At 39.3% G+C, this 13,602-nt stretch overlaps 1 protein-coding gene across 1 annotated transcript; it reads right to left on the bottom strand.

The window, feature by feature from the left end:
* Nucleotides 1-102: 102 nt before the first annotated feature.
* irf1a (interferon regulatory factor 1a) lies at nt 103-3,449 on the bottom strand. Its single transcript, XM_020494197.2, has 9 exons — nt 3,368-3,449; nt 2,781-2,908; nt 2,307-2,406; nt 1,469-1,648; nt 1,265-1,357; nt 963-1,115; nt 788-840; nt 558-651; nt 103-425 (listed from the first exon to the last, which is right to left on the bottom strand). Exons 2-9 carry the CDS (start codon nt 2,865-2,867, stop codon nt 346-348), a joined length of 840 nt encoding a protein of 279 aa, XP_020349786.1. The 5' UTR covers nt 2,868-2,908; nt 3,368-3,449; the 3' UTR covers nt 103-345.
* Nucleotides 3,450-13,602: the final 10,153 nt, after the last annotated feature.

Below are 13,602 nucleotides of genomic sequence, written 5' to 3'. Positions count from 1 at the left end.
GGGCATTTCCTGAGATACTGTGCTAATACTCTCAATTTAAGTTTATAGAAGAGTTTGTAGTTATAATGAAAACAACTTTAAACATATAGGCCTTTTGTCAATTTAAGTTTAATAAAAGGCAAACATTTTAAGAGAAAAACATGTATTCTACAATGACAGTTCAGCTTAATGTGATTAACTCAGTTTTTAATGTACTGTATGTGCTCTCAACTGCTTGGTCAGAGTCTTACAGTTCATCTGAATACAGCATTATAGAATTGGGCTTGGCTTGGAAGAAAAATGTCTCCACCTTTTTCAGGGATTTTAGCATGGCAGTCTGTTAGATGCATGTTGCTCCCACTCGTCTTATATAAGTGGTCTTTGCTGTGCACTGTGTGTGTAGCAATCGGTCTGTACGGGATACCCCAAGTAATCCATATCCTCACCTGTAGAGTGGAGGATAAACATATTGAGAAGAATTTCCCACCCAAAAAAGTTAACCATATCTGAGGAAATTATTTGAAAAAGTTGTCCGTTTAGAGAGTAAAGAGAAAGTAGACAGTAGCCAAGTGTCTTACAGTAACAGTCCACCCAGCCGGTGGCTGCTGCCCTCCAGCTTCTGTTTTCATTAGACTGGCTCCAGTGCTCTATGGTTTTTAGGTGATCAACTATCTGCAGGAGCACATACCACTGGTTTAAAATTGTAGATGCATGGAATGGCATTTTAATTTGTGTACATATATTAGCCATATTAACGAACTTACAAATGACAATTCTGAAATCACAGAAACTTCAACTGCTAGTTTACCTTGAATACAGCCTCTGCTTGCTCATTGTCATCAGTGGTAGTATCAGATATTTCTGTGTACGTAAAAATAAGGCCATGCATAAAGTTATTTCTAGAAAGAAAAAAAGTAATGCGCTTGAACTACTTTTGTATGTACATACATTGGCACTTTAGCTATATACATAGCAGCTCTTACCATGCACTTCAGGTGTTAAGGATGACTGGTGAGAGTAGGACTGTTCTGGTGACTGTTCATCCTTTATGGTGTTGTAGGGAGGGTAATTGTCATTGCCATGAAATATACCAGGGCTGTGACTGGCCTGCCCACCTCTATACTTCAGGAAAACCTCTATGGAAACAGAGGTGACTGATGCTTAATGAAACATTGAATTTGACAGACGGCTTGATACCAAGAGAACCCAATCCATTGATCAACACGCCATAAGAGAATGCAGGACAGTGACTTTCTGCCAATACACTGTAGTTAGTTGTCCCTACCTGCAAATCTATCCAGTGGCGCACAAGAACCTGTGTGAGTTTCTGAGAGGGAGATCAGACTTTGTTTTATGGCAACATCTGACTCCTTTAGTCCTAGACAGCAACAAAGTAAATGGCAGCAAATAACACGACTGTCATTATTATCACTGGGCTATATTCCGTCATTGAGATGTTTACTCTTGATAGCTTTCTATAGCTACTCACCTTTTCTTTGTTTGGTCATTTTAATAACAGGCAGCATCATGTAAACCCTGAAAGCATTACTGCCCTTCTTGATGCTCTTGTCTTGTAGCTCTTTCACATCGGGTAAAGAGTTCAGGGCACATCGGAAGTTGGCTTTCCATGTCTTCGGATCAGGCTTGTCTATTCCAGGTTTGTATCTGCCTTGAACCAAAGGGATAAAATGAATTAATCTAAGGAAAACTGTGTCATTTTAAATACAAGCAAAGATGAGCAAGTATTGTTTTAGCCCAAAGGTTCTCACTACTGACTTGGAAAACATGCACAAATAGGTCAATTTGTTGCCCTTGTCAGTACAGATTTTTTTTTCAGCAATTGATAAAATCATCCATATTTACAACAATGGAAATGGATTTTCCCATCCATAGATCTGAATACATCATAAAAATGTAGTTTGACTTGTGTGACGTGTTTACAGGCAGATGGCTTTTCAGTGTTTCAGTTGCTATGGCCATTGAACATTGAAGATGAGAATAAGGCTCAAATCTTTGATAAGGTTTAATCCACAAGGGTGATGTAAAAATGCAGAACTCTGTTCTTTAGGTCCATGAAGTGGATATTTAGTGCTGACCTGGATGTATTATAATTTATAATATCAAGTATCAGTGACAAATATTGGAGCAAGCAAACTGATACATTTGCTGCTATTCTAACTTGCTTTAGAGATGTGATAAATGCACTTTACCAGCAACGGACCATGAGAAACTTGGGTATACATAATACCTTCATACCGTGGTGGAAGAGAGCTTTTCATGGTGCAATCAGAGATCTTTGTCCATTGGTGTCTGAACTTGCTTCTTACCTGTGTGTATCGCCCAGTTTCGGAACAAAGTGGCGTCCTTGTCTATATTCCAACCATGTCGAGCCGCATGTTTCCAAGGAATCTGAAAAACTTGAGCTGTCTAAAGTTCAAAGCAGAGTAGTCCAAATGGTAAACCTTTTATCTTTTCATATCTGGACTGTGACAAAAGCAGTATAATCCCAAAAGAAAGAAGTGAGACTTCTATTAGAAATGGGACTTAAATTATATTGGTTATAACCAGAAAGATATTTCACTTGAGATATGAGACCTGTTGGATATGGACTTAAGCATTTTCTGGTGTGAGTGAAGTCTTACATAAAAATCTTGCTTATGTTAGATATTTTGTATCAGACCTAAATGCATTTAAGTGTACAGTATAATCATACTACAAATGTACAAGAACAAAAGCAATGACAATCTGGATTATGACATTTTTGTTGTAAAATTATTTAAACATCTGAAACAATGTTTTACCTCATCACGCCAGGTGACCCCTGGGTATTTCCCTGACTGTATCTGCTCCTCAAGCCAGGGTCGCAGTCTTAGACGACCTTGATGCATCTTCTAATGAATTTAGGATTGCAGTCTGCCTTACTTCACACCTGACATTCAATAAAACACATTTTGTACCTAAATGTATTTGTATTATGTTCAACTATATCAATGTCTTGTCCAGGGGATTCAGCATTCAGAACTGTGCTTTATAAGTGAGTATGTGTATGTTCTGGTGATTATAAAATTAGGTGAGGAATGACCCTAAATAGTCAGGTGAATCTCTCAAAGATTATAACAAATATAAATAAATACTGCATGACAGCTTTTTTCTTCAACGATCCCACTCAACTAGTTATACAACTGACTCAATTCTGCAATCACCACACTGTTTAGAACATGCACGATTTTGTCCAACTAGACTGCTTTTCAGAAATGAACCAGACCATGCTTAATAATGACTGATGTCTATGTTTTGTGATCCTTATCCTTTCATATTTGACTATAATTGATCCCCCATTGATCCCCCCACTGTTTAGAATAATCCTGATAATAGCTACTTCACTAACCTGCGCATGGAATCCTCAAACCTCCTGTGTGCTCACACTGACGGGTTTCCTTAAACTACCGGTGCACACACTGACAGGTAGCTAGGTTTCCTGAGAAGTGCATTGTAATTTCAAGGAAACTATATTACACCCACACAGCACCCTTTAAGGCCCCTCCTCTATGTACAGTGGAAAGAAAAAGTATGTGAACCCTTTGGAATTACCTGAATTTCTGCATAAATTGGTCATAAAATTAGATCTGATCTTCGTCTAAGTCACAACAATAGACAAACACAATGTGCTTAAACTAATAACACACAAATGATTGTATTTCTTCTTGTCTATATTGAATACATCATTTAAACTTTCACAGTGTAGGTTGGAAAACGTGTGTGAACCCCTAGGCTAATGACTTCTTCAAAAGCTCAGTCAGAAGTCAGCTAACCATGAGTCCAATCAATGAGACGAGATTGGAGATGTTGGTTAGAGCTGCCCTGCACTATAAAAAGCACTCACAAAATATGAGTTTGCTATTCACAAGAAGCATTTGCCTGATGTGAACCATGCCTTGAAGAAAAGAGATCTCAAAATACCTAAGATTAAGATTTGTTGACTTGCATAAAGCTGGAAATTGTTACAAAAGTATCTATAAAAGCCTTGATGTTGATCAATTCACGGTAAGACAAATTGTCTATAAATGCAGAAAGTTCAGCACTGTTGAAACTGGCCGTCTTACAAAGATGACTGCAAGAACACAGCACATAATGCTCAATGAGGTTGAGCAGAATCCCAGTATCAGCTAAAGACTTAAATCTCTGGGACATGCTAACATCTCTGTTGACGAGTCTACGATACGTAAAACACTTAACAAGAATGGTGTTCATGGGAGGACGTCACAGAAGAAGGCACTGCAGTCCAAAAAACCCATTGCTGCACGTCTGAGGTTCGCAAAAGAGCACCTGGATGTTCCACAGCACTACTGGCAAAATATTATGTGTCCAGATGAAACTACAGTTGAGTTGTTTGGAAGGAACATACAACACTATGTGCGGAGAAAAAAAGGCACAGCACTCCAACATCGAAACCTCACCCCCACTGTAAAGTATGGTGGAGGGAGTATCGTGGTTAGGGCTGCTTTGCTGCCTCAGGGCCTGGACAGCTTGTGTCCTGTCTTGTGTCCCCCCCCCCCCCCCCCAACATTCCGCTGAGAAGGCAGCGCGGGATATTCAAAAATATTTTGGGGAAATATTTAACTTTCACACATTAACAAGTCCAATACAGCAAATGAAAGATAAACATCTTGTTAATCTACCCATCGTGTCTGATTTAAAAAATGTTTTATAGCAAAAACACAACATATATTTATGTTAGATCACCACCAAATCCAAAAAAACACAGCCATTTTTCCAACAACATCTCCACCCCGCTGATCCTCAACACTGGGGCCCCACAAGGGTGCGTTCTGAGCCCTCTCCTGTACTCCCTGTTCACCCACGACTGCGTGGCCACGCACGCCTCCAACTCAATCATCAAGTTTGCGGACGACACAACAGTGGTAGACTTGATTACCAACAACGACGAGACGGCCTACAGGGAGGAGGTGAGGGCCCTCGGAGTGTGGTGTCAGGAAAATAACCTCACACTCAACGTCAACAAAACTAAGGAGATGATTGTGGACTTCAGGAAACAGCAGAGGGAACACCCCCCTATCCACATCGATGGAACAGTAGTGGAGAGGGTAGCAAGTTTTAAGTTCCTCGGCATACACATCACAGACCAACTGAATTGGTCCACCCAGACGGACAGCATCGTGAAGAAGGCGCAGCAGCGCCTCTTCAACCTCAGGAGGCTGAAGAAATTCGGCTTGTCACCAAAAGCACACAAACTTCTACAGATGCACAATCGAGAGCATCCTGGCAGGCTGTATCACCGCCTTGTACGGCAACTGCTCCGCCCACAACCGTAAGGCTCTCCAGAGGGTAGTGAGGTCTGCACAACGCCTCACCGGGGGCAAACTACCTGCCCTCCAGGACACCTACACCACCCGATGTTACAGGAAGGCCATAAAGATCATCAAGGACAACAACCACCCGAGCCACTGCCTGTTCACCCCGCTATCATCCAGAAGGCGAGGTCAGTACAGGTGCATCAAAGCTGGGACCGAGAGACTGAAAAACAGCTTCTATCTCAAGGCCATCAGACTGTTAAACAGCCACCACTAACATTGAGTGGCTGCTGCCAACACACTGACTCAACTCCAGCCACTTTAATAATGGGAATTGATGGGAAATGATGTAAAATATATCACTAGCCACTTTAAACAATGCTACCTAATATAATGTTTACATCCCCTACATTATTCATCTCATATGTATATGTATATACTGTACTCTATATCATCTACTGCATCTTTATGTAATACATGTATCACTAGCCACTTTAACTATGCCACTTTGTTTACATTCTCATATGTATATACTGTACTCGATACCATCTACTGTATCTTGCCTATGCCGCTCTGTACCATCACTCATTCATATATCTTTATGTACATATTCTTTATCCCCTTACACTTGTGTGTATAAGACAGTAGTTTTGGAATTGTTAGTTAGATTACTTGTTGGTTATTACTGCATTATCGGAACTAGAAGCACAAGCATTTCGCTACACTCGCATTAACATCTGCTAACCATGTGCATGTGACAAATCAAATTTGATTTGAGTTGTTGAATCTTGTTATGTTCATGCAAATATTTACACATGTTAAGTTTGCTGAAAATAAACGCAGTTGACAGTGAGAGTACATTTCTTTTTTTGCAGAGTTAGATATATTTTTTTATGTGTTTTAAAGCAGACATTGAATATCTCTTTGAGCATGGTGAAGTTATTAATTTGATGGTGTATCAATACACCCAGTCCCTACAAAGATGCAGGAAACCGCCCAGGGATTTCACCATGAGGCCAATGGTGACTTTAAAACGGTTACAGAGTATACATGGCTGTGATCGGAGAAAACTGAGGGTGGGTCAATGACATTGTAGTTACTGTACAATATTATCCTACTTTGATGGAGTGAAAAGGAAGCCTGTAGAGAGGAAAAATATTCAAAAACATGCATCCTGTTTGAACAAGCCATTAAGGTAAAAAATGTCCTAAATATGAAGTGTTATGTTTGGGGCATTTCCAATACAACACATTTCTGAGTTCCACTCTCCATATTTTCAAGCATAGTAGTGGCTGCATGTCATGTTATGGGTATGCTTTTCATTGATAAGGACTGGGGAGTTTTGCGGGAAAGAAATAAACTGTATAGAGCTAAGCACAGAAAAAATCCTAGAGAAGAACCTGGTTCCGTCTGCTTTCCACCAGTCACTGGGAGAAGCAGGACAATGACCTGAAACGCAAGGCCAAATCTACACTGGAGTTGCTTACCAAGATGACATTGAATGTTGCAGAGTTACTCTTTTGACTTATATCTGCTTGAAAATCTATTGCAAGACTAGCAATGATAAACAACCAATTTGCCAGAGCTTGAAGAATTGTGTAAAGAATAATCCAGGTACGCAAAGCTCTTATACTTTCTCAGAAAGCCTCAGCTGTAATCTTTCCAACAATTGTTTACAGACAGATTATTTCACTTATAATTCACTGTATCACAATTACAGGGGTCAGAAGTTTACATACACTAATTTGACTGTGCCTTTACAGCTTGGAAAATTCCAGAAAATGATGTATTTGCTCTAGAAGCTTCTGACAGGCTAATTGACATAATTTGAGTCAATTGGAGGTGTACCTGTGAATGTATTTCAAGGCCTACAAAGTGCCTCTTTGATTGACATCATGGGAAAATCAAAATAAATCAGCCAAGACCTGAAATAAATCAGCCAAGATTTTTTTGTATACCTCCACAAGTCTGGTTCATCCTTGGGAGCAACTTCCAAACGCCTGAAGGTACCATGATCATCTGTACAAACAATAGTACTCCAGTATAAACACCATGGGACCACGCAGCCGTCATACCACTCAGGAAGGAGACGCGTTCTGTCTCCTAGAGATTAACGTACTTTGGGACAAAAAGTGCAAATCAATCCCAGAACAACAGCAAAGGACCTTGTGAAGATGCTGGAGGAAACGGGTACAAAAGTATCTATATCCACAGTAAAACAAGTCCTATGTCGACATAACCTGAAAGGCCGCTCAGCAAGGAAGAAGCCACTGGTCCAAAACCGCATAATAAAGCCAGACTACGGTTTGCAACTGCACATGGGGACAAAGATCGTACTTTTTGGAGAAATGTTCTCTGGTCTGATGAATCAAAAAGATAACTGTTTGGCCATAGTGACTATCGTTATGTTTGGAGGAAAAAGGGGGACGCTTGCAAGCCGAAGAACACCATCCCAACCGTGAAGCACGGGGCTGGCCGCATCATGTTGTAGGGGTGCTTTGCTGCAGGAGGGAGTGGTGGACATCACAGTATAGATGGCATCATGAGGGAGGAAAATTATGTGGATATGTTGAAGCAACATCTCAAGCCATCGGTCAGGAAGTTAAAGCTTTGTTGCAAATGGGTCTTCCAAATGGACAATGACCCCAAACATACTTCCAAAGTTGTGGCAAAATGGCTTAATGACAACAAAGTCGAAGCATTGGAGTGGCCATCACAAAGCCCTGACCTCAATCCTATAGAAAATGTGTGGGCATAACTGACAAAGCGTGTGCGAGCAAGGAGGCCTACGTTCCTGACTCAGTTACACCAGCTCTGACAGGAGGAATGGGCCAAAATTCACCCAACTTATTGTGGGAAGGTTGTGGAAGGCTACCCAAAATACTTGACCCAAGTTAAACAATTTAAAGGGAATGCTACCTAATACTAATTGAGTGTATGTAAACTTCTGACCCACTGGGAATGTGATGAAATAAATAAAAGCTGAAATAAATAATTGTCTCTACTATTATTCTGACATTTCACATTCTTAAAATAAAGTGGTGATCCTAACTGACCTAAGACAGGGAATCTTTACTCTGATTAAATGTCAGGAAAAGTGAAAAACTGAGTTTTAATGTATTTAGCTGAGGTGTATGTAAACTTCTGACTTCAACTGTATATATGCCTTGTTAGGGAGATTAAGTATCATACATAAAGGTGTTATGTTGTCAGAAAAGTGTGTTATTGCTGACAATACTGTGTTTACATGATGACACATCTTCACTATTTACTTTAAAGTGGCAAAATAAGGGCCATAAATATTCAAGTGTATGTCATCAAAAACATTCAACTACAATTCCAGTTAACTACATAATGATATTACATGTCCTTAGACTTGGTTAGGTGCACATCTAATGTACATAGGTGCACATCTAATGTACACATCTTTCTTACTGTATGCATTTTTTTACAATTGTGATTAAAAAAATGCGTATTGTCATGTTATGACTAGTATTTATTACCTCACCCATAAGCATTTGTGGGGCTGCAGAGTTTTAAACTCTAAATGATGGAGAAGGAAAGAGGACTTTTTGTCTGTAGACCTCACAACAGCAACCACCACCTTGCAATTGTTTCTTCGCCCACAGAGCTGTGACCTGCAATATGCAAATGAAACACATTTAGAAGAGTTATTGTCCTCTTTAACGTGAACTGAAAACAAAATATCACAATCCTTTAGCATTTGGGGAAAAATACATTGTCACTTTGTGCTTGCATGTCATCTCTCTAGTCCTCTAGAGTCTCTGCCTCACCTTCTGTCCCTCTGCCTCTGGAGTAATGATCTATTTGGTGTTGACTGAATTTCTGGCCATCATCAATATTTCCCTTTCCATTGTCATCTTTATTTGCCAGTTTCATGACACGCTCTGTTTCTAATGTGTTGTTAACTCTGGCATTTTGTTGTTGTAGTATGTTTTCTGCAATGACAATAACAAGTTAATTAATCACTATGTCGATACCTTTACGTCATTCAGAAATACAAAAAGCTATCAAAATGTAAGTTAATCACTGCACAGGAAAACTCTTGTTTCAACATGTAGTTGTGGTTGGAATGTTATACATTTTGGTGTTACACAAAATACATAGGAATTTATTTTTCCAGTTAGAGATAGTAGGCCATGCATTAAATAACTATTTTCATCCGAAAAGGGAACCCTCAAATGCACTATAGCATTTTGTAAGTTGTCTGCAGGTGGCTTGCACTCAAATATCAAGTCATTATCAAGTTATGTAAACTGCATGCTAACACAGTAGAAGGATTTGTGTTAATGTGCAGTATATGAAAGTGAAGCTATGAAAATGATTTCACGTTATCAAGCTCACTCTGACTGACAAATCCCTGCCTATTACTGTGATTAAAAAGGGCATATGAAACATTGTTTTTCATGAGGCCTACCTGTGCGCCTTCCTTTAAGCACCTCTGCTCGAACACTGATAAGGGAATTTATATGTTTAAGGTAATGACTAAAGAATTCCACCCTGAAACATAATTATTAGATTATGTAACACGTATAAGAGTAATTCGAATAAAGTAATTATTAGACTATGTCAAATGTATTAAGAATAATTAGACTAAAGTCCTATAAGGTTTGGTCGAGACAAGTAAGGGAGAGAAATGTGTGTGTGACTAAAGAAAACACAGAGGACAATTAAACTATACATAACCTGACCCCGTTGGAACTTTGAAAAACTTACGATAGTAAAGAGACACTGTCAAGGTCCCTCTAATCTCGGGAGGGAGGGAACGGTATGGAACTGCCAGTTTGGTAGTGATAAACAAGGAATATGAACTGTGGGGAAAGATACATCCCAAACTTCGGGGATTGGTCAGAGCTTAAATAATTGTTTAGTTATCTTCATTGGGATTGAAAATTCTCGTGACAGCTTGGTCCTTCGAGCCGGATCTCAATACCTGCTTCTGTCGTCCCATGGGGACAACGAAACTGTGCACGGGCGGATGAGATATCCGTACATTAAAGACCTGGCCCCAGTCTGAGGGTTCTTTACGGGCTGGTGGCGAACTGGTGCACAACAGAAACGGTGACGAGATCCAACCAACATTGAAACCTCAGCTGGAAAAAATAAGGTCAGTCCTATTTATTCACGGATTCAGGGATAATATCTGTATGATTGCATTAAATGATGTAAAGGATTTTAATGTACTCTGGGTGTTAGACTCTGAAATATACGACGGAGTTTATATCTGGTGACCTGTCTTTAGAATTTTGTGTGGAGAAAAAGGTTTTAAAGGTAACTAAGTATTCTGTGCAAATGGAAGATAGGAATTCAGTATAAATTCAACCAGGAGGAAGGGGGTCCGTAATGACTCCAGGTATCTATGGCCACTACCAATATAAACTAGCTAAATGGTGAGACCTAAAACGTAAAATTGGTTAAAAGACATTGGCCGGAGAATGTAAATTGGAAGGCGAAATATAATAATAGAATTATGAGAGAGGAGGTCAGAGACATGATAATATTAATATAGGTCGCCTGTCTAAATACGCTTGCAAGGGGATAGTCAGATCTTTCGGAGACGCACATCTAGGTCTGATTATCCAGTCAAGAAGGGAAACCTAATATAGCGGTGTGAGATACGAGATATTAACCGAGTCAAAAGTCACAAGGAACAACGGAAAAATGGGCTGTTATCTAGGATCTTGCAACCCCTGGAAAATGGCTTATAGTTATATACATGTGAGGCCTAATGTAACAGCATTCCTCCTCCTCTTCTGAGGAGGAGTAGCGAGAAGGATCGGAGGACCAATGTGCAGCGTGGTAAGTGTCCATAACGTTTATTATAAGATATAAACTGAACACTATGAAATATAAAACAATAAACATGAACGAAAACGGAAACAGTACCATGTGGCAACAAACACTCACACGGAAACAAACACCCAAACTCAAAAGTGAAACCCAGGCTACCTAAGTATGATTCTCAATCAGAGACAACTAACGACACCTGCCTCTTATTGAGAACCATACTGGGCTGAACTCAAAACCCCAACATAGAAAAACACACATAGACTGCCCACCCCAACTCACGCCCTGACCATACAAAATATAGACAAAACAAAGGAAATAAAGGTCAGAACATGACACCTAATGTCCGATCGAAAGACACCTCTATAGATAAAGTTTCAAGAAAGGAAAAGCACACACATAAATTGTAGAGATACATACAGAAATAATTGAATCAGATTTTAAAAAGCCCACACATAGAAAGTTTTAAACAAGGGTAAGAAGATAATTATTTCTGTGTGAGATAAATATATTGATCAGTCAAAAGTCATAAGGAACAACAAATAAAAGTAAGAACTTATTGTTGAATACGTGTAGGAACTAAATAATATATCAAAAGTCATATCAATAATTATTCTGAAGATCCTAGAAGAAATTAACGGGAGTTATTTATAATCATAGAAAGTATACACACGTAGATGAAGGATTATAACAGATTATAGAAACACACACATAGATTGTGCAGAATAGTTACAACAATAGTTATTGAATAAGAATGGGTGGTAAATCCTCTAAGGAGATTAACCGGAGATGAGAGATATATAGAAGGAACATTTATTTTGGCCAAAAATGGAGAAAGAAGTACGAAATTGATGGACGTTTAAATATAGAAAAACTAGAATTAATGATCAAACAGGTACTTAAGGGATGTGGGGACAGGACAGAGAAGCAACAGGCAAAAGGGCTTGACACCGCTAGGGTGGGGCTGGCTGAAGCGAGAAAGAGAGCTGACGGGGCAAAGAAAAAGGTAGCTACTAAGGAGGAAGAGACACAGAGAGGAGGACAGGATTTTAGAAACCTTATTGAGAAAGTGGATAGAGGTAAAGAAAGGGGGAATAAACGTTACAACTGTGGCAAGCCAGGTCATTTTGCTAGAGATTGGGAGGCGCCCTGTAAACACTGCAATAAAGTAGGCCATAATCACAGAGACTGTAAAAAGAGGACAGAAAAGACAGGAGAGAGGGGCAAAGGAAAGAACAGTGAGAAAGGGTCAGGCGCCCACAGCCAGACTCAGAGGAGGAATAGAAAAGAAAGAACAGAAAGGAGCAGAGCATCTAATAGTAACTATCGGGGTAATTGTAGATAAGCATAAAGGAGGCTTTAAGGGAAAAATGGACAGGATCAGACAATAGAAAGTGTTTCAATTGCGATAAGACAGGACATTTCACCCGGGATTGTAAGGCTCTCTGTAAACATTGTGACCGAGTAGGACACAACCACCGAAACTGCAAACATAAGGGGAAGGATAGGCGCGACAAAAAGAGAGAAAGAGAGTAATGAGAATCATAGCTGGAGGAATGCTTGGACCTTTAAATTAGGGCTATTTTCCGGGAATTGTCTCAGTAGTATGTGCCTGATTTTACAACTACAGACAATTTGAAATAGGGTTATTTGCGGGGAGTCTTCATCATTTCATTAGTTTTTGTGGTTCAGTGGTAGAATTCTCGCTTGCCACATGGGAGGCTCGGTTCGTTTCCCAGCCTATGGACCAATGGACTAAAATCTGGGTTTCTGATTGTAATTCAACTATTGTTATATTTTGCCTAGAAAGATACGGTCGTTAGTATTTGTTTAAGATATAAACTGAACATTTTAATAGCTTGTTTAGTTTAAATTGAAAGACTACTTCATTCAAAATAATAGCGAGGCTATTCAATGTAATACGTTGTCTGTTGCCTCAATGGGCTGCTGAAATAACATTGAGAATGAAGTTGTATTTAAATAATTGAATCAAAGAAGAGACAGTTACCTGAATCTAATGAATTATAATAATAAGCGGATAGGTAATTGCGATAGAGTTGTACCCACCGAAATGTGTTGTTTATTCTAAAAGGGTTGACTGATGTATTTTATAAATTTGGTGATTTACATGTTATTTTTAAAAGCCTGGACATTTAGAATCTTGTATACAAGACATGCGTCAGTGTATTGCAAGAGATTTTTTTCCAACGCATGGGCTCATGCTTTCTGAGAATGTATCAGTGATTATAGCTATTGGCCTTCCTATTAAGCACTTTGAGAGCCTGTTCGCAGACAGACTGAATGTGTTTTAATGTTGTAAAGCAAGCCTAGGCCAAACTAGTCAGGTAGTATGTTAAGTGGGGGAGTATCATAGATTTGAAGTACAGTTTGTTACCTCTGTAGTCAAACAATTTCATATGTTTTAGAAATTAGCTAGGTTGAATTGGTTATTTGGGTTACCTTTTTCATTTGCGTTTTAAAAGAGAGTTTGGAATCAAGTATG

Source organism: Oncorhynchus kisutch, linkage group LG11 (assembly GCF_002021735.2).
Source record: "Oncorhynchus kisutch isolate 150728-3 linkage group LG11, Okis_V2, whole genome shotgun sequence".
Classification (NCBI taxonomy): domain Eukaryota; kingdom Metazoa; phylum Chordata; class Actinopteri; order Salmoniformes; family Salmonidae; genus Oncorhynchus; species Oncorhynchus kisutch.
Note: the sequence above shows the minus strand (reverse complement) of the source record. Positions and strands in the feature narration are given on the sequence as shown.